The sequence below is a fragment of the Siphateles boraxobius genome, unplaced genomic scaffold (genome assembly GCF_051911475.1).
Source record: "Siphateles boraxobius isolate OS27281-9 unplaced genomic scaffold, OSU_SipBor_1 6, whole genome shotgun sequence".
Lineage (NCBI taxonomy): Eukaryota > Metazoa > Chordata > Actinopteri > Cypriniformes > Leuciscidae > Siphateles > Siphateles boraxobius.
In genome coordinates, this window is record NW_027509186.1 from 36,083,665 (window position 1) to 36,111,149 (window position 27,485).

Here is a 27,485-nt window from a genome sequence, read left to right on the forward strand (position 1 = left end):
GCTATAACTCAGAATTGCGAGATGTAAACTTACGAGGAAAAATCGCCAGAATTGTGAGATAAAAAGTCGAAACTACCACATTTATTTTTTATTCTGTGGCAGAAACAACCTTCCATTCCTCTTATAAAGGAAAGAAAACACTTTTTCCATGTGCACTTTGGGTTCTTTGCCATGACAGTTGTCGCAGACATGAAGGAAGTAATTTTCTAGCAAAAACACACCAAAACAATCTGCAACTCAGCATTAAATCAATCAAAAAGTTATGTTTTCGACATTCCTTTATTGAGAAACATCTGCTGCAAAATATACAAGTGATTTACATCAAGAAAAAAGACATTCATTCATACTTTCATAAACATTTTACAAACTAAACTGATTGTTGTAAACTGATTGTTATAAAACTGATTGTTATAAAAACAGTGCCAAAACAGATTTCTAAAGCAAGAATTTCCTTAGTACCATTACACAGCAGAACCACCTGATTGGCCATTACACGCGCGTCTGAGCATCTGATTGGCTGCTGTTGCTGTCAATCACTCGGCCAGCCAGTTTTGGAGCAGGATGAAGATGTGGTCCCGTGCCAGAGCCAGCTGAGGAAGGTCTTCTGCTCGGGGCGGGTACATGTTTGCACAATGAGCCGTTCCTGAGAGAGAGAGAGAGAGAGAATGAATATCAAGTTTACCTTATTACAATTTACTTGCTATTATTACAAAAGATTTACAGCTGAATAAATTTTTTTTTTAAAAATCACCAAAAAAATACATAAATTGATCATTTTTTTTCTCTAAAAAACAAAAACCCTCAAAACCAAATAATTATCATACAGTGTACATAATACATTATTCCCCATAATTCTATAAACTCTGGTAGAGATTCCACCAACTTGTCGTATGCATACTCCACCCTGCCCTCAATCGAGAAGCTACCAAACCTAAAAACATAGGCACAATGCTTATTGACCTTCGCCCCAACAGTCTGTTTTTCCTTGTCTTCCAGAGAGAGAGAGAGAGAGAGAGAGAGAGAGAGAGAGAGAGAGAGAGAGAGAGAGAGAGAGAGAGAGAGAGAGAGAGTGAGTGAGTGAGAGTGTGTGAGTGTGTGTGTGTGTGTGTGTGTGTGTGTGTGTGTGTGTGTGTGTGTGTGTGTGTGTGTGTGTGTGTGTGTGTGTGTGTGTGTGTGTGTGTGTGTGTGTGTGTGTGTGTGTGTGAGAGAGAGAGAAAATGGCACCGGTGAGATTCAGCGGGAAAAAGAGATGATTGTAAGTGGAGACGGGACAGACCTTTGATGAAGACAGCCGGAAGGTCACTTGCGATGTCTTTGGTCACTCCGAGAGCGTGCCAGGGGTCAATCGAACCGTTGGGGAAGACGATGCGAGTGCTTTTGATGTCATATCCTCCGTATTCCTCATTGGTTTGCTGAATAGCGTCATCTAACGAGGTGCTCAGATTATATATATCAGCGCACTGCTGCAGGAAATACCTGCAAAATAGAAGACTCTTGGATTGCAATTGCAAAGTGCAAACACACAAATGCCAAGACAACAAAATCACTCCAAACACACACACACACACACACACACACACTCACGGTAAGGGAAATCCACTGAAGGGCTGGTTTGGTGAATCGGTGCTCTGATAAAATCCAAATTCAGTGCAGGTCTGATACACCCACTGCCGTCCTAAACACACAAATTAAATTCAGCTTCATTTTAATGATAGAATACAATCATTATTCATTGATTCATTTCTGATCAAACTCAAGATGTCTCTAATGCCTGGGTGATATTTCATCAGATTATTTTTTTTTTTACATTAAAATAAATAAAACAAAATATTTTTCAAAAATGTAAAATAAATATAACAAAACAATAACTAAATAAAATAGCTAAATACAAAACAAATAAAGAAAAACTAAAATTTATTAAGCTTTATTTTCTTTATACTAAATTAAATTTTTTTGGACATCATTCATACTTTCATAAACATAATGCCACACAAATTAAATTCTGCTTCATTTTATGATAGAATACAACATTTCTGATCAATCGTAAGATGTCTCTAAAGCCTAGGTGATGTTTTATCCAACAAACAAATCAAATACAAAAAAACCCCAAGAAATAAAAAAACAATGTTAAAATAAAAAAATAACAAAACAAAAACTAAATTAATAAAATAAATACAAAAACAAATAAAACTGAAATATTAAAATAATACATAAAAATAAGGACTTTATTAGTTTTTGTATTTATTTTATTAATTTAGTTAAATTATTTTCAATAAATAATTTTTAGTCTTATATTTTGTTTATGATATATATATATATATATATATATATTGTGACATCATTCATACTTTCATAAACCTATCACTTACAAAACCAATTTTGAATTCAAGATTTTTTAATAAAAAAAGTGGCAAGTAAAAACCCTAAAATATGAAAACCCTTATGTACTAAATAACATAAGGAAAAAGTACATAAATACATTGGTTAGGCTTCATTTTCATTATGCTAAATGTAATTTCTTGAGCACATTTTCATGAGATTCAGTGGTTGAGATCACACATAAAAATACTGGTTCTCATTCAGACGGAGAAAATAAGAGGGAAAACCTACAAAAACATGAGAAAGGACAAACGAGAGGCCCAGACCGCACTTCCTGAGATATAAAGCTTCACATACAGATATAAACACAGTGTGTGACCATAAGCACTGTCACACACACACACACACACACACACACACACACACACACACACACACACACACACACACACACACCTCCTCCGGCCTCGGGGCCACTCCAGCTAGTGTTGCTCATGTCCTGGATGTAGCTTTTATACTGGGTGTTTATGCATGACTGGGAAAAGGTTTTCTGCATCAGACGAGCCACAGCAGCGTATCGATCGTACGGGTCGCCTAGAGAAGAGTCCAGCATCACACTGCACAACACCTTTATCGTGATGTTAGTGCCCACAGCGCCCTGAAACACACACAAATATCTACTATACACTTGTAGATTCTATTGCTTTAATATAAAGCTCATTTTAATGACTAAACCAATCCCATTAAAAAAGTATTGCATGTGAAAGTGTTTCAAAAGAAATGTGTGAAAAAAAAATGAGTCGTTTTTTGAAATAAATAAATTATAACTCATTTGTAAGCCTAAATGCATAATCAATGTGCTTCTACTATAAATTCGTAAATAATTTTATTTATCAATTATTTAGGTATCTTAATTTAATTATTAAATGTATTTATCGGTTTAAATTTGGAAGATTAAAAAATATTTTGTATGGTTAAAAAATATTTTGTATGGTTAATAGTCATAAAAATTATGATTCTTCTATCTTTTTTGGTATGTTAAATGTTATTAAGGAATGTTTTTTTGCGTCTATGTTGTTTTGTTGTGCCGTGGATGTTTGTTTTCTTATTGTTACATTTTAAATGTAAAAAAATTGTCACATTTTTGGAATTAAAAATCATAATTTAAATCATTTTTACCCCACTACAAATGAAGGGTTTTGTCTGATTTTGCTCACTTGTAGAAACTGTTTTGTCAAACATTATAGCCAAAGAAAAAAAACTTCAGGGCGTTTGAGGACAAAAGTCTCAGAGCCGCTGGTAATCAGGATGTGAGCTGTAATCTACCAGAATCAGAACCAAGATTCCAAGAACACTCGGAGATTGGAGTCTGATTACACAAACACGCCTCTCAATCCAAATTACACAAACACTTCATCACTGCTTGAATCACGCCAGGGAATGTGTGTTTGTGAGAGAGAGAGAGCAAGTGAGCATGTGTGTGTGTGTGAGAGAGAGAGAGAGAGAGCGCGAGTGAGTGAGTGAGTTAGTGAGTGTCAGTGAGTGAGTGAGTTAGTGAGTGACTGAGTTAGTGAGTGACTGAGTGACTGACTGAGTTAGTGAGTGACTGACTGAGTTAGTGAGTGACTGACTGAGTTAGTGAGTGACTGACTGAGTTAGTGAGTGACTGACTGAGTTAGTGAGTGACTGAGTGAGTGAGTGAGTGACTGAGTGAGTGAGTGAGTGACTGAGTGAGTGAGTGAGTGACTGAGTTAGTGACTGACTGAGTTAGTGAGTGACTGACTGAGTGAGTGAGTGACTGAGTGAGTGAGTGAGTGACTGAGTGAGTGAGTGAGTGACTGAGTGAGTGAGTGAGTGACTGAGTGAGTGAGTGACTGAGTGAGTGAGTGAGTGAGTGAGTGAGTGACTGAGTTAGTGAGTGACTGAGTTAGTGAGTGACTGAGTTAGTGAGTGACTGAGTTAGTGAGTGACTGAGTTAGTGAGTGACTGAGTTAGTGAGTGACTGAGTTAGTGAGTGACTGAGTTAGTGAGTGACTGAGTTAGTGAGTGACTGAGTTAGTGAGTGACTGAGTTAGTGAGTGACTGAGTTAGTGAGTGACTGAGTTAGTGAGTGACTGAGTTAGTGAGTGACTGAGTTAGTGAGTGACTGAGTTAGTGAGTGACTGAGTTAGTGAGTGACTGAGTTAGTGAGTGACTGAGTTAGTGAGTGACTGAGTTAGTGAGTGACTGAGTTAGTGAGTGACTGAGTTAGTGAGTGACTGAGTTAGTGAGTGACTGAGTTAGTGAGTGACTGAGTTAGTGAGTGACTGAGTTAGTGAGTGACTGAGTTAGTGAGTGACTGAGTTAGTGAGTGACTGAGTTAGTGAGTGACTGAGTTAGTGAGTGACTGAGTTAGTGAGTGACTGAGTTAGTGAGTGACTGAGTTAGTGAGTGACTGAGTTAGTGAGTGACTGAGTTAGTGAGTGACTGAGTTAGTGAGTGACTGAGTTAGTGAGTGACTGAGTTAGTGAGTGACTGAGTTACTGAGTGACTGAGTTACTGAGTGACTGAGTTACTGAGTGACTGAGTTACTGAGTGACTGAGTGACTGAGTTACTGAGTGACTGAGTTACTGAGTGACTGAGTTACTGAGTGACTGAGTTACTGAGTGACTGAGTTACTGAGTGACTGAGTTACTGAGTGACTGAGTTACTGAGTGACTGAGTTACTGAGTGACTGAGTTAGTGAGTGACTGAGTGACTGAGTTACTGAGTGACTGAGTTACTGAGTGACTGAGTTACTGAGTGACTGAGTTACTGAGTGACTGAGTTACTGAGTGACTGAGTTAGTGACTGACTGAGTTAGTGACTGACTGAGTTAGTGACTGACTGAGTCAGTGAGTGACTGAGTCAGTGAGTGACTGAGTCAGTGAGTGACTGAGTCAGTGAGTGACTGGGTCAGTGAGTGACTGAGTTAGTGAGTGACTGAGTTAGTGAGTGACTGAGTTAGTGAGTGACTGAGTTAGTGAGTGACTGAGTTGGTGAGTGACTGAGTTGGTGAGTGACTGAGTTAGTGAGTGACTGAGTTAGTGAGTGACTGACTGAGTGACTGACTGACTGAGCGACTGACTGAATGAGCGAGTGACTGAATGAGTGAGTGACTGACTGAGTGAGTGACTGACTGAGTGACTGACTGACTGAGTGACTGACTGACTGAGTGACTGACTGACTGAGTGACTGACTGACTGAGTGACTGACTGACTGAGTGAGTGACTGACTGAGTGACTGACTGACTGAGTGAGTGACTGAGTGAGTGAGTGACTGACTGACTGAGTGACTGACTGACTGACTGAGTGAGTGAGTGACTGACTGAGTGAGTGAGTGACTGAGTGAGTGAGTGACTGAGTGACTGACTGAGTGACTGACTGAGTGACTGACTGAGTGAGTGACTGAGTGAGTGACCGACTGACTGAGTGACCGACTGACTGAGTGACCGACTGACTGAGTGACCGACATACTGAGTGACCGACTGACTGAGTGACCGACTGACTGACTGACTGAGTGACCGACTGACTGAGTGACCGACTGACTGAGTGACCGACTGACTGAGTGGCTAACTGAGTGACTGACTGAGTGACTGACTGACTGACTGAGTGAGTGACTGAGTGAGTGACTGAGTGACTGACCGACTGAGCGATTGATTGACTGAGTGAGTGACTGACTGAGTGACTGAGTGACCGACTGACTGACTGACTGAGTGAGCGACTGACTGACTGAGTGACCGACCGACTGACTGAGTGACCGACCGAATGACTGAGTGACCGACCGACTGACTGAGTGACCGACTGACAGTGATTGACTGAGTGACTGACTGAGTGACTGACTGAGTGAGTGACTGTCTGACTGAGTGAGTGACTGACTGACTGACTGAGTGAGTGACTGACTGACTGAGTGAGTGACTGAGTGACTGATTGAGTGACTGACTGAGTGACTGACTGAGTGACTGACTGAGTGACTGACTGACTGAGTGAGTGACCGACTGACTGAGTGACCGACTGACTGAGTGACCGACTGACTGAGTGACCGACTGACTGAGTGACTGACTGAGTGACCGACTGACTGAGTGACCGACTGACTGAGTGACTGACTGAGTGACTGACTGACTGAGTGACTGACTGAGTGACTGACTGACTGAGTGACTGACTGAGTGACTGAGTGAGTGACTGACTGAGTGACTGAGTGAGTGAGTGACTGACTGACTGAGTGAGTGAGTGACTGACTGAGTGACTGACTGACTGAGTGACTGACTGACTGAGTGACTGACTGACTGAGTGACTGACTGAGTGACTGACTGACTGACTGAGTGACTGACTGACTGAGTGAGTGAGTGACTGAGTGACCGACTGACTGAGTGACCGACTGACTGAGTGACCGACTGACTGAGTGACCGACTGACTGAGTGACCGACTGACTGACTGACTGAGTGACCGACTGACTGAGTGACCGACTGACTGAGTGGCTAACTGAGTGACTGACTGAGTGACTGACTGACTGACTGAGTGAGTGACTGAGTGAGTGACTGAGTGAGTGACTGAGTGACTGACCGACTGAGCGATTGATTGACTGAGTGAGTGACTGACTGAGTGACCGACTGACGGAGTGACCGACTGACGGAGTGACCGACTGACTGAGTGACCGACTGACTGAGTGACCGACTGACTGAGTGACCGACTGACTGAGTGACCGACTGACTGAGTGACTGAGTGGCTAACTGAGTGGCTAACTGAGTGACCGAGTGACTGAGTGACCGACTGACTGAGTGACTGAGTGGCTAACTGAGTGACTGACTGAGTGACTGACTGAGTGACTGACTGAGTGACTGACTGAGTGACTGACTGACTGAGTGAGTGACTGAGTGAGTGACTGACCGACTGAGCGATTGATTGACTGAGTGAGTGACTGAGTGAGTGACTGACTGAGTGAGTGAGTGACTGAGTGAGTGAGTGACCGAGTGAGTGACTGAGTGAGTGACTGAGTGAGTGACTGAGTGAGTGAGTGAGTGAGTGACTGACTGACTGAGTGACTGAGTGACTGAGTGAGTGACTGAGTGAGTGACCGACTGAGCGAGTGACTGAGTGACTGAGTGACCGACTGAGCGACTGACTGAGTGACCGACTGACTGAGTGACCGACTGACTGAGTGACCGACTGGCTAACTGAGTGACCGACTGACTGAGTGGCTAACTGAGTGACTGACTGAGTGAGTGACTGAGTGAGTGAGTGAGTGACTGACTGAGTGAGTGACTGACTGACCGACTGAGTGAGTGACTGACTGAGTGAGTGACTGAGTGAGTGAGTGACTGAGTGAGTGACTGAGTGAGTGACTGACTGAGTGAGTGACTGAGTGAGTGACTGAGTGAGTGACTGAGTGAATTTACAAAATCATTTTAAGTAAATGTACAAAATTTAAATATGATTAACATGTTTTATAAATCTGAAATTATGACATACCAAGTTAAAATGATGAATAAAATTTAAAGTCGAAATTATGAGATTTAAAAAAATCAAATTATGAATTAAAAAAATCAAAATTGTGACATACTAAGTCGAAGTTATAGCATGAGTCAAAATTGACAAACAGTCGAAATCATAACATGACTTTTTATGTCATAATTTCGACTTTGTCATAATTATGATTTACCAGAGCATGATTTTATTTTTTTACAATAAACATTTATTTTTGTACAGAAGTGACCATTTTTAATTTAAAGAAAAAGTCAAAAAACAAATAATTAATAAAAACTATTAAAAATAAAGGCCTACTTTCTTATTACACACATAGAAGTATGTACTTCCCTGTCATCAGGAGCAGAAGTATGCAAACATGGATGCGGTATTTTTATACTAACCCAAATGTAGCTAATTTTATACTTAAACAACTAAGAATAAAACGACATGAACAATCTAAACGGTTCCCATTATAAACACGGATGTTGTTTCTCTCTCTCATTCATTCAGCTGCTCTCACTCTCTCTCTCTCTCTCTCTCTGAAACTCAATCCTGCACCTCTAAAAGCTCCTGTGGTTTATTGGTAATCTGACCAGACAATATCCAGCCTCTTATCTGTCTCATACACACACTCTCCAACAAATGAGTAATCTTGTTTCTGACTCGAGCTTTTCTGACTCTTTGACCTGAGTAATGCCTTTAGTGCAGAGTCTTCATTTTGTGCTTGTGGTCAAAATGTGGTGTGGCGGACAATATGGACCCGGTCCATCATCTCTAACTCACACACCTCAAAGCCCCGGTTGTCCTCGTTGTATTGCACTACATCCATGAAATTCCCAGCCAAAGACTCCAGAAGATTGGCAGAATCCATCTTGGACTGGATCTGGAGCTGAGAGCACAACCTGATACACAGAGAAATGATTTCATGCTGACGATACACACTAATTCATTTGCGGAGAAACGCATCTTCTCCACTTGAAACACTCAACCACAAGACTCCGCCCACACACTCGATGACATCATCAAATCAGGCATCCTGCAGTCCCAAGAAGAACGGGTAACAGTTTGTATATGTTGGGAAAAGTGTTAGATCATTAAAAAATACATACCACACCATCCCGAATATAAAGAAAATTAAGCTCATTTTTTGGAACATTAAGAATATTGTGACATTTTCTCCAAAATCCTCATTATCGTAATGCATCCAGATGTACTGCAATGTTAAATTAGTTTTAGTTAAATCAAATTATACCATATACACAAATACTTATTTCATTTTTTATTAAAATAAATTTATGTTATTTTACTTAATATCAATATATTTGTATATACACTATCGTTCAAAATCAACACTTTTATTCAACAAAGATGCATCAAATTGACCAAAAGTGACAGTGAAGACATTTAGAATGTTACAAAAAATTATATTTCAATTAAATTCTGTTATTTTGACCTATTTATCACAATTTTTCTATGAAAAAGTGGATGAAGAGTACAAAAAGATGCTTAATTAAAATGAAAATATTGTTGTTGTTTTATTCACTATAAAAAAAATCTGATTTCCTTCTTACTTTTACCATTGCACACTTGTAGTGGAGTACACTTGTATTACATTTCTTACAAAGCCAGAATCATGACAGCAGAAAGTCTGCAGGAAGGAAGAGAAAGATGAAGGATGTTTTAGATTGAGTGTTTTCGCTCCTGACCCTGGTCCATATCTGAACAGGCGGTATTCCAGGATCTCACAATTCTAACACACACACACACACACACACACACACACACACACACACACACACACACACACACACACACACACACACACACACACACACAGATCACAAGTCGAACGGAACTAAGAAGGACACTGAAACCAGGATAGTCACAGTCCAGCAACTGCAACAGAAAGGCCTTTTCAGTCCTTCCAAAACACACATGTATTAGACATAGTCTCATGTTCCTATGCCATTACAAACCTATATAATCCCCAACTCTAGTGGTTTAAATAGATGCATCCTTTCAAAATTTATTTTTCAGTCAAGCTGAAATGAACAAAAATAAGTAACCTATTTATTGCCCCTGTTGGAGAGGTTGTGGGCTGTTAGGTTCTGATTAGGTGACGGATGAGTAAACCCTTCTGGGTGCCGATAAGAGCACAAATAATGAGGAGACAGGTGATCAGATTAATTCTTTGTATTGGAGTAGATGAATGGGCCACAAAGGTATATTCAATGATGTACATAGTCTGAAAGATAAATACAATAAAGAGAATGAATAAACTAAATATATAATAAGCATTCACTGTTACATAATGAAAAATAATTATTCCTAATATGCATCATTGACGTTTCTCTACTCAACATCCAGTTAAATGAACAGAAACAAGGTATTCCACAGGGAAATACATGCTGTAAGCGACCATTTGTCATCAATAACATACAATGCCCATATATGGATAACATCATGGCTCATATGAAGAGCATTCAAACAAACATGACGCTAATCAGTAGTCTGGTATTATAACATCTTAACAGACCAACATCACCTCATTAATTACCCATAACACTGATATGTAGCTTAATAAAGAATGAATAACACTTTAAATAATATTACCGATCTGAATAACACAGAACGATCTCTACAGGACATGTCCGGACATGCACGTATGTCACAGACGCATAACTCTGTTCAGATTACGTTTAACACAATTATAATCAAATTGACTTACTTTGTAGGTCAGTTACTAACATCATGATATTACAGCTGCAGCAATCCCCACGAACGAAGGAATCAACAACTCTGACAGCTCGCACAGATCACACATACACAGCAGATAGCGGCAGCGCAACTAACTACTGTACACTGCTCGACATATTACCATGACTACGGTTTCAGAATAAAAGTCCCGACTGAATGAGCCTTTAATACAGCCGCCCCCAAAGATGTGGAGCATCTTTGCTACCATGAAAGGCGACTTCACTAATCAGGGCTAGAAGCATTAGGACCATCGTTTGGTAAGGCCGGCAGGATGACTAGGCGGGCTACCGGTCTGGTATTTACTTGGCCCTTTATCTCCACATCAGCTGAACGGATATGACCATCCGGGCTTAGGTGGGTCTTGATGACTTGTCCCACAGGCCATAAGCTCCGAGGTAGTTGGGGGTCTACAACCAAAACAAATGTTTTCTCCTTCAAGTCGGGAGGAGAGGCTTGCCACTTCTGGCGAGTTTGGAGGCTAGGAAGATAGTCCCTTATGAACCTGGACCAGAATCGGTCCGCTAGGACCTGGGAATGTCGCCAGTGCCGGCGACTTAGCATCTCTGATTCTGGGTAAATGACTTGAGGCAGAGATCCATCAGGCCGCCCCATGAGGAAACTATTTGGCGTCACTGGGTCAGCATCTGCAACATCTGACGACACATAACCCAAGGGTTTTGAGTTCAGGATGGCCTCCACTTCCAGCAAGACCGTCATTAAGACTTCCTCGGGAACTGACTGTGAACCCAAAACCGTGTACAAGGCTGATTTAACAGATCTCACCTCCCTTTCCCAAACTCCACCGAAGTGGGGGGCCGATGGGGGATTAAAGTGGAAATGGATCCTCTGGCGAGCAAGCTGATGCTGTATATCAGGAACTAATGCAGCATAAGCTTCCCGTAATTCCCTTTCACTCCCGCGGAAGTTCGTACCTCGATCCGACCATAACTCAGCCGGTGTCCCTCTTCTTGAGACAAACCTTCTAAGAGCCATGAGGAAGGAGTCGGTACTCATGCTTGGGAGTAGGTCTAAATGGACGGCTCTCGTGGTCAAACATTTAAAAAGAATACTCCAACGCTTCTCCGTACGTCTTCCAAGTTTGACCAGCAATGGTCCAAAGCAGTCCATTCCACAAGAATGGAAGGCAGGCTTGTAGAGCCGCAGGCGAGCAGAGGGGAGATCTGCCATCTTAGGGATTGTCGGCCGGGCCCTCCACCGTTGACATTCTGGACAGTCATGCTGAAACCGCCGAACAGCTTCGCGGCCACGTAGAATCCAGTAATATCTCCGTATTTCCGCGAACAGCCGTTCAGATCCAGAATGATGTAATTTGTGGTCATAGTGGTGAATAATCAAACGAGTGACTGGGTGATTAGGATCCAGGACCAGAGGATGTAAAACGGAGTCCTCAATGCCTGCAGCTCTCCTCAAACGACCTCCTACCCTGATCAGACTACTGGACGGATCCATTTCAGGGGCTAATGAAATTAGTCGACTTTTGGACCTGACTGACTTTCCATTCCCTAACACTTTATAATCCTCAGGGAAGGATTCCTGCTGCACCCGTCTGAGGATATGGAGCTCAGCCTGATGGTAATCCTCAGCCTGTGGAGAAGTCCCTGGAGAAAGCGTAGTTCGAAGTTCTTGGGCTGTCACGTCCAATAGTTCCTGCCAGGTGTGGTAGTTCCATCCATCAGTGTAGCCAGAAGAGGGAGGGAAGGTACTGATCCCACAGAAGGCAGATTTCCGCAGTTCAACCTTGTCTGCTATGGTCTCAGACTTAGGTATTACTGGCCAATACTTGGGATCCTGAAGGAGAAAGGAGGGTCCTTGAGACCATCGGTTTGGTGCAGCAAGATATTGGAGAGGTTTCCCTTTAGTGAGGTCATCAGCCGGGTTGTCTGCCGAGCTTACATAATGCCAAGAACACTTATCCGTCAACTCCTGGATCTCAGCGATTCTGTTTCCTACGAAGACTCTGTATCGACAGGACTCCGAATTCAACCACTGGAGGACCGTGGTAGAGTCTGTCCACAGGGAAATAGACTTGATACGTAGGGTCAACTCGTTCTCAAGTAACTTAGCCAACTGTGCTGCGACTAGACTTCCGCAGAGTTCCAGTCTTGGAATAGAGTGAGCTCGTCTAGGAGTAACACGCGAGCGTGCTATGATGAAGGACAGGTAGGTCCGACCTTCCTGGTCGGTAGTCCGGAGGTAAGCCACCGCTCCATATGCCTGCTCAGAGGCATCCGAGAAGATATGTACCTCATGGGTAGCTCCACTCATTCCAACTTCAGTAGGGACATAAGGCCGGGGAAAGGTGATACAAGGGAGGTATTGGAGTTCCTCCTCCCAAGTATTCCAAGACTGGAAGAGCTCAGGTGGTAGGTTGGGATCGTCCCACCCTCTCTGTTTGTTCCACAGTTGCTTAATGATGACCTTTGCTCGAGTCGTATAAGGTAGAAGCCAGCCAAGAGGGTCGTATTGGGAAGCTAGGACCTTATAGATATTCCTTAAAGTAGGAGTGTTATATATCACAGGTCGGTGCTTGTAGGACAAAGTGTCCGTCTGCCAGTTCCAGCTCAGACCTAGCGTTGATTCAGGGATGTCTGACTTCTCCTGCGTCAACCACAGTTCCACACCCACAGCTCGGGCATTGGTTGGTAGGTGACTCACCACACCAGGATCACTGCAGGCCCACTGGCGAATTTCAAATCCAGCTCCAGAAAGGATATTTCGTAGTCGATCAATCAAACTTCGCGCTGCATCAACAGTAGGCAGGCTCTGTAGGCAGTTATCGACATAAAAACATCTCTCCACCGAAAACCGAATCGCCTCATCTGTCTGGGGATGTTGCTGTACATGGCGTTGTAGTGCGTAGGTTGCACAGCATGGACTGGAGGTCGTGCCAAAGGGTAGTACCTGCCACTCAAGAATCCTGGGTGCCTCATCCATCTTCAGGTCCCGCCAAAGGAAACGGAGTAGAGGACGGTCCACAGGTAGAAGGCGGACCTGGTGAAACATCGCCTTGATGTCCCCACTCACTGCCACAGGGTGTTCTCTGAAGCGGATAAGAACGCCCAACAGCGAGGCCCCAAGGGTGGGCCCTGGCAACAGGTACTGATTGAGGCTTTGTCCTTGATACTGATGGGAGCAGTTAAAGACAATGCGGAACTTTCCATTGTGACTAACAATGTGGTGAGGGATATACCAGCATTCAGTCGAATCAGGTAAAGGGTCAGTCGCTTCCCGAACAGCTCCTGTCTCAATGAGTTTCCTCATTTCCTCTTTATAGACCTCAGCCTTTACAGGGTCCTTCAGCAGACGCCTTTCTACACTGCGAAGGGTAGGTAGGACTGACTCCTTAGGTGCATTCAAAAAAGGCATGTCCTTTTGCCGCAGTAAAGGCGTAGCTAACCGATTGATACCCTGCATTTGATGGGTGAGAGTTTTAGTTTCAAGCAGCTGAAGAGCCTCGTGATCTTGCTTGGACCGGGTTACATCTTTACCCTCCCACTTCGGAACCGCATCCAATTGCCACAGGCGTTGAACGTTCTGGAAAAGTTCATCCTGAATTGGATCCATGGATGTTAACAGGCATTGCCGTGCTGCAGGAGGCCACCCCATGGAAGGAATGGGGCCCTGAAGCGTCCATCCTAGGCGTGTATGAACTGCAGCTGGCGCACCCGGGCCGCCCCAACGGACAGGCTCCGTCGGAATTATGAGATGGGGCTGATCGGAACCGATGAGAAGTAAAGGCTGGACGTCAGTAAGTGTACTGATTGGAAGACCCCGCAGATGTCTGTACTTCTGACGTAGCTGTTGTACAGGGTAAGACTGGCGTGATAGGTTAAGACGATCTGCTGTAAAGGCATGAGTGATCTTATAACTTGTTTGGGGTTTACAGAGGGAAGAGATTTGAAAGGATATGGAAGAACCATGAAGGACCTGAATATCGTCTCTCACTGTCCGCAATGGAAGATCTTCAGGGACACCCTTGATGCCCAAGGCCTTAACTGCAGTGGAGAGCAGAATAGTCCTCTCCGAGCCGTCATCCAGGAGAGCGAAGGTGTCCAGGGTGCGATCTTCATAATGTAAATTTACAGGAACCACTTTGAGCATAACTCGACCACTGACAGAGGGTTTATCCAGGAAGAGCCGATCTGGAGAGGAATTTGTCAGGCAACTCTTCTCCACTTGAGCTGAATTCTCCCTTGGGGATAGACCAACATTCACCTCATGAAGAGGGCGGAGATGGGTGCCTTGGCAGAGGTTGCAGGGCTTCTTAAGGTCACACTGAGCAGCATGGTGTGCCCTAGCGCATCGCCAACAACGGTTGTTAGTACGAATCCAGGTTCTGACCTGGTCTGAGGTAAGCTTATTGAAAGATGCACACTGGCTCAGGTAATGCTCAGTCTTATCACAGAATGGACAATAACGTTTCACTTTAGAAGGCTGAGTTCGTGAAACGGGACCCTTCCGAGAGACTGGAGTCTCAACCGGGGGTTCTCCAACCCCATGCAGGATGGTCACAGTTCTCTTTCCAGAATCTGGCTTAGCGTGAAAGACCTTAGACATCGGCTCGGAATCGTAGCTATGGCACCATGTTTCGTAACGGAGCCAGTTTGAAAGGTCAACCAGATTAGGGGTCGTGCCGGGTTGGTGGAACATATGACGACGAAAGTCAGCGCGCAGCTCAGGGGGAAGCTTACCGAGAAGGCGCGCAACATGGGACCCACAACTCAGCTCCAGTTCACCATCGCGTCCCAAGGTTCTCAGTAGGCCCACTAGTGACTGTACCTGTAGAGAGAACCTTTGGAAGGCAGATATATCACCTCGCTTGATGTCAGGACTCTCAAGAACAACAGAGATCCTCCTTAAGGCAAGCTGATGCGGTTGGCCGAATTTCTCATGAAGTGCAGCCATCGTATCAGTGAATGGGGTAAGGGAGTTCAGATAAGCATCCGCGATCATTCTAGCCTCCTCAAGCCTAAGATGATCCACTAAGATCTGGTATTTGAAAAGTTCCGTCCCGTCTGGAGGTAGCAGGTTCTCTAAAGCTATCCGGAGTCGGGCAAACTCACCCGGATCAGGCCGGCTGAACTTAGGTATTGTAGGGGTAGGTCCTCTGTACACATATTCAGACCTGGAAGGTGGTAGAAGGGGTCGATTGGGTTCTGCCTTTGGCGCTAAGGTAGGACGAATCGAATAAGCAGGCACCGAGCTGAACCGTGGGGAGATAGGCACTGACGTGCGGTTGACAGGTAAAGACATGCCCGCAGGTGTTAGCAACTCTTGAATCTCTTCAGGGGTAGGAGGGGGGGGAAATCCCCAAACATCAGGAAAGTAATGTTGAGGAGGGCGTGACTGAGTAGCTGCGGAAAGGGGATACTTCCTGGTCCCTGGCATCACAGGTGAGTAAATCGTGGCACCCGTATCAGACAACGCAAGGGCATCCACCCGTGTTCTCAGGTCAACGTCAGGCTCAGGCCATGGCGGTGGGGGAAGCTCAGCGACGTGTCCCTTTTCCATTAAGGTTGTGGATTCATACGGCCTCACGGGGGGACTGAATAACTGAGACGCTGTCGGCTGTGCTGGCGATAGGTTGTCTCCTTTAGCTTTACTGAGATCGACTCTAAGGGACTGAGCCTCCTGAACTAATTCTCTGACTTCTGCACGGACTTCTCTCAACTCCCTTAAGTCAGCCTGTAAAGCTTGATGTGTCTGCATTAGTTGTGCATGCTCCTGGCGCAAATGCTGTCGCTCACTGTCATGTGCAGAGGTGGTGAAATCAGCTGCCGAAGGTGACGAGAAGGATCGCTGAGGAAATACAACAGGCTGTGGAGGCATATAACTCGAGGACATGATCTGTGAGCCACCAGAACATACCAGGTCACCACCAGGGGCAATGGCGTAAGGCTGGAAGGATGGGGGAGGAGTCCGATGGACAGGTGCCTCCCAGGTGGGTTGTACATCATGCTCAGCGACAGGTCTGCCTCGGGTATAGTGTACCTCATACTGCTGTAGGTAAGCTGGAGGACGAGTATGGTGCTTAGGGCGAGTTCCTCCAATCATCTCCTCATCAGAGTCCATAACTTCAGAAGGGAATACTCTATCCGGCTCGAAGGACCAATTTGTTGGAGAGGTTGTGGGCTGTTAGGTTCTGATTAGGTGACGGATGAGTAAACCCTTCTGGGTGCCGATAAGAGCACAAATAATGAGGAGACAGGTGATCAGATTAATTCTTTGTATTGGAGTAGATGAATGGGCCACAAAGGTATATTCAATGATGTACATAGTCTGAAAGATAAATACAATAAAGAGAATGAATAAACTAAATATATAATAAGCATTCACTGTTACATAATGAAAAATAATTATTCCTAATATGCATCATTGACGTTTCTCTACTCAACATCCAGTTAAATGAACAGAAACAAGGTATTCCACAGGGAAATACATGCTGTAAGCGACCATTTGTCATCAATAACATACAATGCCCATATATGGATAACATCATGGCTCATATGAAGAGCATTCAAACAAACATGACGCTAATCAGTAGTCTGGTATTATAACATCTTAACAGACCAACATCACCTCATTAATTACCCATAACACTGATATGTAGCTTAATAAAGAATGAATAACACTTTAAATAATATTACCGATCTGAATAACACAGAACGATCTCTACAGGACATGTCCGGACATGCACGTATGTCACAGACGCATAACTCTGTTCAGATTACGTTTAACACAATTATAATCAAATTGACTTACTTTGTAGGTCAGTTACTAACATCATGATATTACAGCTGCAGCAATCCCCACGAACGAAGGAATCAACAACTCTGACAGCTCGCACAGATCACACATACACAGCAGATAGCGGCAGCGCAACTAACTACTGTACACTGCTCGACATATTACCATGACTACGGTTTCAGAATAAAAGTCCCGACTGAATGAGCCTTTAATACAGCCCCTATAAACTAAAAATATAGTGAATATAGTGAATGATGTAAATTGCTCCACCTCAAATATAACTGCTTTTCTCCTTCTGACGTAATTAAAGACATGTTGGCAGGGATAAATATTATCCAATAATATAATAGCCAACTTTCCATCGGATCCTAATGAGTAAAAATCAAGCCCCGGCAAGCATTATTTACAGCAAAATATTCTGTTTCACTTAGTAATGTTGCTTTATTAAGAAAAATGCATTATGAATGCCATGTCTGTTAAATTAAATCTTAATTAAAAAGCTACAAAAATTACACTAAATCACACTATACACTACGATTCAACAGTTTGAGGGCAGAAATATTTTATGTTTTTAAAAGGAGTCTCTTCTGCTCACCAAAGCTGCATTTATTTGGTCAAAAATACTGTAAAAACAGTGCAATATAAATATAACGGTTAAAATAACGTTTTTCCATTTGAATATACTGTAAAATGTAATTTATTCCTGTGATGTAAAGCTGAATTTTCAGCATCATTACTCCAGTCTTCAGCGTCACATGATCCTTCAGAAATCAGTATAATATGATTATTAGGTGCTCAAAAAAACATGCTGAAAATGTTTTTGCTGCTTCATATTTTTGTGCAAACTGTGACACATTTTATTCAGGATCCATTTATAAATAGAAAGTTTAAAAGAACAGGATTTATTTGAAAAAGAAATCTTTTGCGACATCATAAATGTCTTTACTGTCACTTTTGATCAAAGCATCCTTGCTGATTTAAAGCATTCATTTCTTTTTAATAGTGTGCGTGAGTTACCTGAAGTCTTTTGTGATGTTGTCATACGTTTTCGGGTCATTGAGCCGATCAACCAATGTGTCCGATGCTTTCTTCACCAATACGGGGCATTCTGGGTTCTCCGCCGCCAGTGATCGCCACACCACCTCTAAATATTCTGCAAACATAGAAGAAAATTACACAACATCCATTACTCAACAAAATTGTATGTTCCATTTGACTTGTGTAGCTATGAAACGGCTTCACAAACAATCTTTTCAATTAATGAGTACTGAGATAAAAGTTTATAGTTGGGATATAAACACTGATGCATATAGTAACAGAGTAAATCAACTATTGAAATTAACTTGACGCTTCAAATAACGATTCTATCGATTACATGGTTACATCAGTAGGTGGCGACAAGTGACTGTTTAAAACTGTATTTGTCATTGAATCATTCATTCAAGAGATTCGTTCAAAAACGTATTTAAGAGTGAGTCATTACATCATTCACTCAAACCGATTTTTTAAACATTTTAAATAGACTGCAACAATGAACATTTTGTGAGAACCTCTAGTAAATTACATGGTATTTTGTTTAGATGTCTGTTCAGAATCGTGGGAGAATCTTGATTATATCATATATTGGAGCTGCTACTTTTATATAGACATTCAGTTTGTAACATAATTATTACTTTAAGGCTTAAGTCCCATTCACAGCAAGAACGATCACAATAGCAATTTATGAGCAAGCTCTTTTAAGCAGGATGGATTCTGATTGGCTGTCAATGTTTTTATCAGTTTTTACGGCACTGAGAAAAAATATTGTTGGAATCACTGTCAAAAAAAAATTCCAGCTGATGAATGATAAAAACATTGACAGCCAATCAGAATCATATTAAGCAGCTCCAATATGATCTTATAGTCATCGAATGTTTGAAAAATGTTTAGAATTTACTTTGAGGTATTTAGTTTGAGATATGTATGAGATCTCAATCTATTATCCCCTTCTCTCCTATTTCTAAGAGTGTTAAATGAGAGCAATTCCTATGAAACAGCCGTCGACATCATCATGCATGTGCAAACTGAGAAGATCCTGCAGGCAACAGACGGAAAAAAAAAAGCACACGCTCTCCAACTAAACAACGAGAGATGAGAGGACACAATATGAGAGGCTATTGTTCTAGCGCTGGAATGATCTAAGAGCTGCTTACAATGAAAAGCTCTGTGAAAGTGGTCAGTGCAACATCACTATCCTGAGGAGCGATGCCACACTTGAGCCGAAGCTCCACCGCAGGACAGACCACGATCATGGAGTCATCCGCCGTCATCAAACCACAGACGGGGAGGTTTGGTCTCTCCGCACTGGAGACAGTTTCTCATCGCCATAATTAACCCCAAATTTATATTTAATGTTAATGTCTGTATGGAGGCGTTGTTTTAAATATGACCCAACAGACATAATAAACACCCTCTCAGACCGACTGGTGATTAATGTGTGTGTGTGTGTGTGTGTGTGTGTGTGTGTGTGTAGCTGTAGGTCAGGGAAAGGTCTCTGTTCAAAGTTTTTCCGATGTCGTGGTGACACAGCTGTTCGCAGGGATGGAAGGAAGAGGTGGGGAGCGAAGGGAAAAAGCTAATAAGACAAGAAAAGCAGACTGAAAACAAGACAAAAATATATGATTTACAAGCTAAATTTAGAATAATGATCTTTTTGTAAAAAAAATTAGTAGTTTTATTCAGCAAGGATGCATTTAATTGATCAAAAGTGACAGTTGAGACATTTATAATGTTACAAAAGATTCTATTTCAAATAAATGCTGTTCTTTTCAACATTCTATTTAGAACCCTGAAAAACTTGATCATGGTTTCCCAAGAAATATGAAGCAGCAACATTGATTTTCAACATTGATAATAATCAGAAATGTTTCTTGAGCAGCAAATCATCATATTAGTAGGATTTCTGAAGGATCATGTGACACTGAAGAATGGAGTAATGATGCTGAAAATGCAGCTTTACATCACAGGAATAAATTACAATTAAAAATATATTACAATAGAAAACAGTCAATCAAGAATTGGCTGAATGGTGTATAAAAAAAAAAAAATTAAATAAAAAAAATGTATATGACAGATGGTTGGAAAGCCAAAAGGAAAATTGTTTCAGGAAACGGAGCAAGATATAAGATGACTTCCACCATGTTAAATCTAGGGCTGCAACTAACGATTATTTTGATAATCGATTAATCGGACGATTATTTTTTCGATTAATCGATTAATCGGATAGAAATTAAATTAGATTTTTTTTATTATAACTAAATAAAACCGTAAATCAGGGTATTTATGTGTAAAAGTGTACTTTAAAAAGTGCAAAAGCCACACATTGAGTTTTACTAATATCAATATTTGCATTGTTTTTAATGATAATTGCTGATGGCAAGTTGACAAACATGATTATTGTTAAAAAAAATGATATCCAACATATTATGTTTTAACACAATTTTTGTTAAAACAAATTTACACAGACATGTTGTTCAGATGTGAATATCTGAACTAAAAACATCTAAAATATATAATTCATTTAATTTTTATTTAAAATTAATTATATATAAGGAATATAAGGATAAAGAATATAATATATATTATATATAATATATAAAAGAATAATATAAGGATAAATTGATTAAATAAATATAGAAAGACTGAAAACAATTGTGTGAATGTAGAGCCGCAGTAGATCGCGTTTGAAAAACAATTAAAACTTAGTAGACAAATGCTATAAAAAGAGAACGGAATGGAGGTAACGTTACCCAGCAAGCTAACAGGCTTGAGTAAAGGACAGGAGAAATTATGCATTAGTGCACAAGCATTCGCTGAAAACCACTGAGTACAGTGACTAAAAAACAATATTTTACTGCTGCTGTTATTAACTGCCTTTATATTTAGTGCTTCGCTTTGTAAAGACCGTTTTAATTTAACCTATTTCTGCGGTAGCGCTATTTTAATCCATCACTTACGTTGCGAGTGAACTGATTGCGCAACCTGATGCTCGAGACAAAATACAGACATCCCAAGATCCCGGAAGTCCCGGGAGTCTCCCGCATATTGATTGCGGCTCCCTGATGCCCGCGAATTAGTTCAAACTCCCGAAATCTAGAGCGCGCAAGCAAGAGCGCGCATGTGAGACATAAGAGACTGCTCCAAACTAGAGGCTGACATTTTTTCGGGAATCCCACGGGTCACGGGATTCCCGTGGGATTCCTGCAGGATGGGAGTCATCTTTGCTATCAATCACGGGATTTGGACGGTACAGGATAAATGGTTAACGGGAGCAGACGGGAGCGGGAATCAACCAATAGCAAAGACGACAAAAAAAGAAAAAAGTAAATGCATCATTTTGTAGTTTCCTTTTAATACGCCTACAATGTAACGCAATTAAAAAATAACTACACGACCCAGCCGTCCCAGAAGCCATCAGTGCTTTTTGTCACGGCTTACCGCCGAAATTCAAAGAGCAGTGATGGAGGGAGCTAACAGCCGCGGAGAAGTCGATGTGGCAAAAAATGATTTACAGCGCAAAGTCAGAAGTAATGACATGTCTATTAAGTTCACAGAACTGGTCGGAAAGTCTGAAATATTAATTAAGTTTATGAGAGTAGAATGTGACGGTGATAGCACAATGTACGCTGCTTGTAAGACATGCTTAGTCTTAGTCAAGTACGCAAGTGATTCAGGGACGAGCGGTCAGAAAAAGCACACTTGCAAGGCAAATTCGGGAAAGAATCAGGCAAGCATCGCTTCGTTCATCAAGCGAAAATTGCCGTATATGGGAGCGGTACAGGAGCGGGAGTCAGTTTAAACAGGAGCGGGATGGGATTGGGAGTCAATTTACCAGGAGCGGGATGGGATGGGATTATTTTTTAAACTGTGGTCTGGGAGTGGGACGGGACAAGATTTCTTTCTATGGGAGTGGGACGGGACAGGAGTGAAAATCCACTCCCGTGTCATCCTCTACTCCAAACAGTGTAGCGCGCGCGCTCGGCAGAGCGCCTGAGGGAGAGAGACCTTGCGTGTGTGTGCGTACCAGTAAACGCTCCCCGTGACGTAAGCAGACCAACTAATCGATAATGACATTCGTTGACAACGATTTTCATAATCGATTATAATCTATTTTATCGATTAGTTGTTGCAGCCCTAGTTAAATCACTGTAATCGACTGCTTTATCCTCACAGTGCTCACCTGGGAAGTTGACAGTGGCGTGTACGGGTGCGCTGGTCGCCACAGAAGCGTGGACCAGGTGTGGGTACTTCAGACGGAACCAGGCCGCAAGGGATCCTGGGTAGGAGCCCCCAAATGCAACCCACTTGCTATTAGTCAGGCCTCGTGTTTCTGCAGTGACCGTGCGGAAGTGAGCGAGATCGGCCAGAGCCTGACGACTACTGAGGAAACGCAGATTCACTGCGCTCAGATCCCTGACAACACACAACACAACAATCTGTCATCAGTTATTGAGGTGATATAAATCTATATGCATATATGTATGACAGATAGATAGATAGATAGATAGATAGATAGATAGATAGATAGATAGATAGATAGATAGATAGATAGATAGATAGATAGATAGATAGATTATTACAGGCAGGCAGGCAGGCAGGCAGGCAGACAGACAGACAGACAGACAGACAGACAGACAGACAGACAGATAGATAGATAGATAGATAGATAGATAGATAGATAGATAGATAGATAGATAGATAGATAGATAGATAGATAGATAGATAGATAGATAGATATCCTCTATGTGAAAAGAACCGCAGTGTGACTTGTAGTGCCATCTAGTGTTCATCACCCAGTGTTTCACTCACTCGGTCGGGTGACTCTTCCCGTAGAAGCGGTGCTCCAGTAATAAACACAAGGCTCCCAGTTTCTGTGCGTAAAGCTGCCAGGATCCGTACTGCATCCAGGCGGGGCTAGCCGGACCTTCCCCCCCGATCATCAGGAACACCGGACCACCGGCTCTATAGAAGCTCTCATTCACAAAGTATCTCTGCAGGAGGAAAAGGTTTAGTTTAAGGTTTAGTTGAACCTTTATTGTCATATGTACTTTCAAAATCAGTGCTTTCGCATACACACACACACACACACGTTTGCTTAGCTATCTTAATGGCGACTTTTCATAGACGTAATAGTTTTTATACTGTACAAACTGTATATTCTCTCCCCTTACACTAACTCTACCCCTAAACCTACTCATCACACAAAAACTTGCTGCATTTTTTCATTTTTAATAAACCTTCAATTACTTTATTTTTATACCAGTTGTACAAATAAGGACGTCCCTGTAATGGGAGGTTTTTGGAGATTTTGGTCACTGCTAGGTACAAATTTGTCCCCAAAATATAGTAGGTCTAATTGTCGCTTAAATAAGTCTCTTCTGCTCCCAAAGGCTGCACATATTTGAACAAAAATACAGTAAAAACATAATTTATTCCTGTGATCAAAGCTGAATTTTCAGCATCATTACTCCAGTCTTCAGTGTCACATGATCCTTCAGAAATCAGTCTAATATGATGATTTGCTGCTCAAGAAACATTTCTGATTTTCTGAGTTTAAAACAGTTGTGCTGCTTCATATTTTTGTGAAACCGGTGATTCAAAAGTTTGGGATTCAAAAGTAAGATTTTAAAATAAATAAATAAAAATAATAATACTTTTATTCAGCAGGGATTCGTTAAATTGATCAGAAGCATCAGTAAAGACATTTATAACACTACAAAATATTTATTTTTCAAATAAATGCTGTTCTTTTGAATTTTCTATGCATCAAAGAGTCCTGACAGAAAATGCATAACGGTTTCCACAAAAATATGAAGCAGCACAACTGTTTTCAATATAATCAGAAATGTTTGTGACAGAAATTATTTCTGAAGGATAATACCTATGAAGTACCCTTTAAATGTCATGGTGCATGAATGCATTTATTATTTGCACCAGTATGTTTCATGCACTGAAGCAGCAGTACCTGTTTCCAGACTCGAGTATCTGCGCCGTTGAAGTGATCCAGTCTCTGAGTGAACCAATGCTCGTGCACATCAGACTTCACGTGCAGCAGAGCTTCATATCTGCGCGAGCTTCTGTAGTGAGCAGCGCACGGCGCGAGGAAAACACACGCCAAAACAATCACGACAGCAGCTGGATATTTCTCTAAACTATTACAGCCTAAAGCCATTTTGAAATTTGAAGGGGAACTGATTCTCTGTCATGTGATCATCTGTTTATAATCATGTGATTATTTTATCTCTTTCCCACTACGGTTAAGGCTGAGCTCATGAATATTAAGTAGGTCCACGTTAACCTTCCAATAGCGAAGTCTTTGTTAATGAGTATTCATTTTTAAAGGCTGACGTTACGTTCTTGCCTTCCACTGGTGAAGCTCGTAATATGAATATTTAGACTCAAGCCTTCCTCGTAGTAACTCAACACCTCCATCCATCCATATATTTCAAACTAAAAGCGACTCGATTGGCTTCACAAAACGTTTCAATTAAATAAAAAATATATGATCATGAAAAGAAGATTTATGCCGTGTCCCTCTAAAGAGAAATTACGCGAAATACTGCGGAATGAACAGTCTGTAGCTGACAGACTACCGTAAATACTGTAATAGGGCGTGTCTTCAAGTTAGTTTACTTAAAAGGATAGTTCACTCAAAAATGAAAATTCTGTCATCATTTATCGACCCTCGGGTTGTTCCAAACATGTATGAATTTCATTCTTCTTCTGAAGACAAAAGAAGATCATTTGAAGGAGGTTGATAACCAAACTCTTGCTGGGCCCCTTTTTTTCAGTTAAGCTCATGCTTGAGATGAAAATATCAAGGTAGTTATCTCTTGTAAACAAAATATTCTATTCTGTATAATTTCTAATTAAAATGTAATTTTGTTAAATTATGTACGTGTTCAAATCTAAGGTCCTTTTCATAAATGTCATGGTACACTTTGGTATTTCATGATTTAACGCATTAAAATGACTCAAAAAATGTGTGAGAGAGAGATGTTAAATAAACTATTATCTAACATAAAATTAGCCATGTCCCTTTATCTATATTTTTATTTATTTATTCATTCATTTTATATGCCTAATTGGTGTCTGTTTAATCTTGATGTTTGTTGTTAGAAAATAACAATCACATTATCTTAAACTGAATTTTTTTTAATAGAGCACCTCATTGCCTCACGTCACCTTTCACTGAATATTTGAAGAAAAGCATAATTTTTCCAATGTTTCAGGCTCTATTTTGTGCAATATTTATGGAAAGGACCATACATGAACTTAATGATTATTTATTGTGTTTTATGTTCCATCAGTGTTGCATGGGTTGAAAACTCTAATCTATTCCAGTCCATCTATTGAATACAGGATCTGACTAGTCAGACTATAACATGTTTGTGCAAGATGTTCCTACCATCACCTGAACCTCTTCCAACATTGTGGTTGTGGGTTTTACATCTGCAAGCAACACTTACATTTTCACCAGAAAAATAGCAAATTTAGTTCCTTCTATACTGGTGAGCTGATGCTTAATTTCTAAATTTGCACTAGAAACTAGGCATAAATGGTCACTGAAAGATAAGATGACATTGTTACGCTGTCAAAGTTATTAGATCTCATCAGATCACATCATTGGTCTCACGAGTGTCTTTTGCTGTCGGCTTGTTTAGAGGTCCGAGACAGCATTAGATCTCTGTCAGAGATAAAAAGCCAAGACTGCACAACTATTGCCTTAAGAAGAGGTCAACAGTGTTACTTCGTGATGTTTCATAAAATGCATATAAATACCAGTCGTCGTATCTGCCTGTAATGTCTTAGTAAGATGATATTTAAATGCTTTGTTTTATGATCAAAGCTCTGTTTTAAAACATATAATGCAATGCAATACACTGATGATTGAGAGATAAACAAATCAATCTTCCTCAAAAGCCTGATGATCATGACTGAGGCTCGGGATATAAAATGATGTCTGGATAATCAAGTAAATCTACTTCAGTAAGTATTCATCTAGAAATATTACTAACAATATCAAAGTTTATCTTATATTTATTTCAGAAACATCAGAAAACATGTGGATAATTATGTATCAAATATGATACAGAAGGCTTTATAGGATTAAAAATATCTTCATTGCATACATTTTTTCATAAACCTGTGACCTCACAATGTCATATGCATATTAAACACATAATATCCTCTGATGAGCAGTCACGGATGTTCATTGCACTCATTGGTTTATTTGTAAATCATGATGAGGACATGCTTATGTTTACATTTGACATTATGATATTATCAGACCAGGAGAAGCAGGAATGATCACTCAGATTCCTCTCATCTTCAGGCACATTTCTAAACTGTTTGCCACTATAACTTAGTTTTCATAGATCTAAAAGATGTTTATAGTTATTTTCATCATAATTTGTCGGTTAACTGGTACCTGTGGGTTATGTTCATGCATTTCAATTACAGATTTCACATTTTACACATTTCAACCTCTCTCTCTTAATCTTCAAGAAGCATCAACTCTTCCACAAGCACATTCTTCACACTTACTGTACTATCATGATCACAATAATACTTTTCTCTCAGAAATGTTAGTCACCACCATCAAACAATGACAATACATCACATAAGACTTACAATACAAAGGCAAAAACACTTACAGTATAACTATTCAATAATAAAACCCATACATCACTTCTTTAAAAACAACTTCCTCCTAAACTAAACCCTATTCTACTGTTTCACCATCACGTCTTCATTCTGAAACTATAAGGAAACGCTTCTCATGTTACTGTTGCTTCAGGGTGAAAAGCATTTGTTCCTCATTTGCAAGTCATTTTGGATAAACACGTATATGAAATGAATAAGGTACTGTAAATGTTTCCTCATGACAACAGATGATTTTTTGTTGTTTTTATTAAACCACAGCATAAAGGCCGTTTTTCTAAATTCATCTGTCAAAAAATGTAATTATTTACCATTAAAGGTTCTGTTCACAACATAATCAGGTTAAAGAAGAAATAATATTTTTGCACCAATTTTGTACTATTCAAATTTGGAATTCGTTGCTTTATGCCAGTACACTAAAGGCATTTATAATGTTACAAAAGATCCACATAAAT

General features: G+C 41.0%; 1 protein-coding gene across 2 annotated transcripts; it reads right to left on the reverse strand.

Moving 5' to 3' along the window:
* Positions 1–260: 260 nt before the first annotated feature.
* On the reverse strand, positions 261–24,605 carry prss59 (serine protease 59, putative). Of its 2 annotated transcripts, XM_077207043.1 has the most exons (9): positions 24,332–24,594; positions 23,176–23,357; positions 22,547–22,779; positions 18,346–18,481; positions 8,591–8,705; positions 2,776–2,977; positions 1,585–1,675; positions 1,277–1,476; positions 261–643 (listed from the first exon to the last, which is right to left on the reverse strand). In XM_077207043.1, exons 1-9 carry the CDS (start codon positions 24,536–24,538, stop codon positions 534–536), a joined length of 1,476 nt encoding a protein of 491 aa, XP_077063158.1. In that variant the 5' UTR covers positions 24,539–24,594; the 3' UTR covers positions 261–533. The 2 variants fall into 2 exon arrangements, with proteins under 2 accessions (XP_077063158.1, XP_077063159.1); XM_077207044.1 differs by lacking the exons at positions 261–643; positions 1,277–1,476; positions 1,585–1,675 and adding an exon at positions 2,592–2,706 and having other exon boundaries at positions 2,754–2,977; positions 24,332–24,605.
* Positions 24,606–27,485: the final 2,880 nt, after the last annotated feature.

Excerpts from the sequence above, each read along its gene's own strand:
- prss59 (XM_077207043.1), bottom strand. The coding sequence starts at position 24,538 with ATGGCTTTAGGCTGTAATAGTTTAGAGAAATATCCAGCTGCTGTCGTG. Across the intron at positions 23,358-24,331 it reads ATACTCGAGTCTGGAAACAG|AGATACTTTGTGAATGAGAG; the intron begins GTACTGCTGCTT and ends TTCCTCCTGCAG. Across the intron at positions 2,978-8,590 it reads AGGACAACCGGGGCTTTGAG|GGCGCTGTGGGCACTAACAT; the intron begins GTGTGTGAGTTA and ends TGTGTGTTTCAG.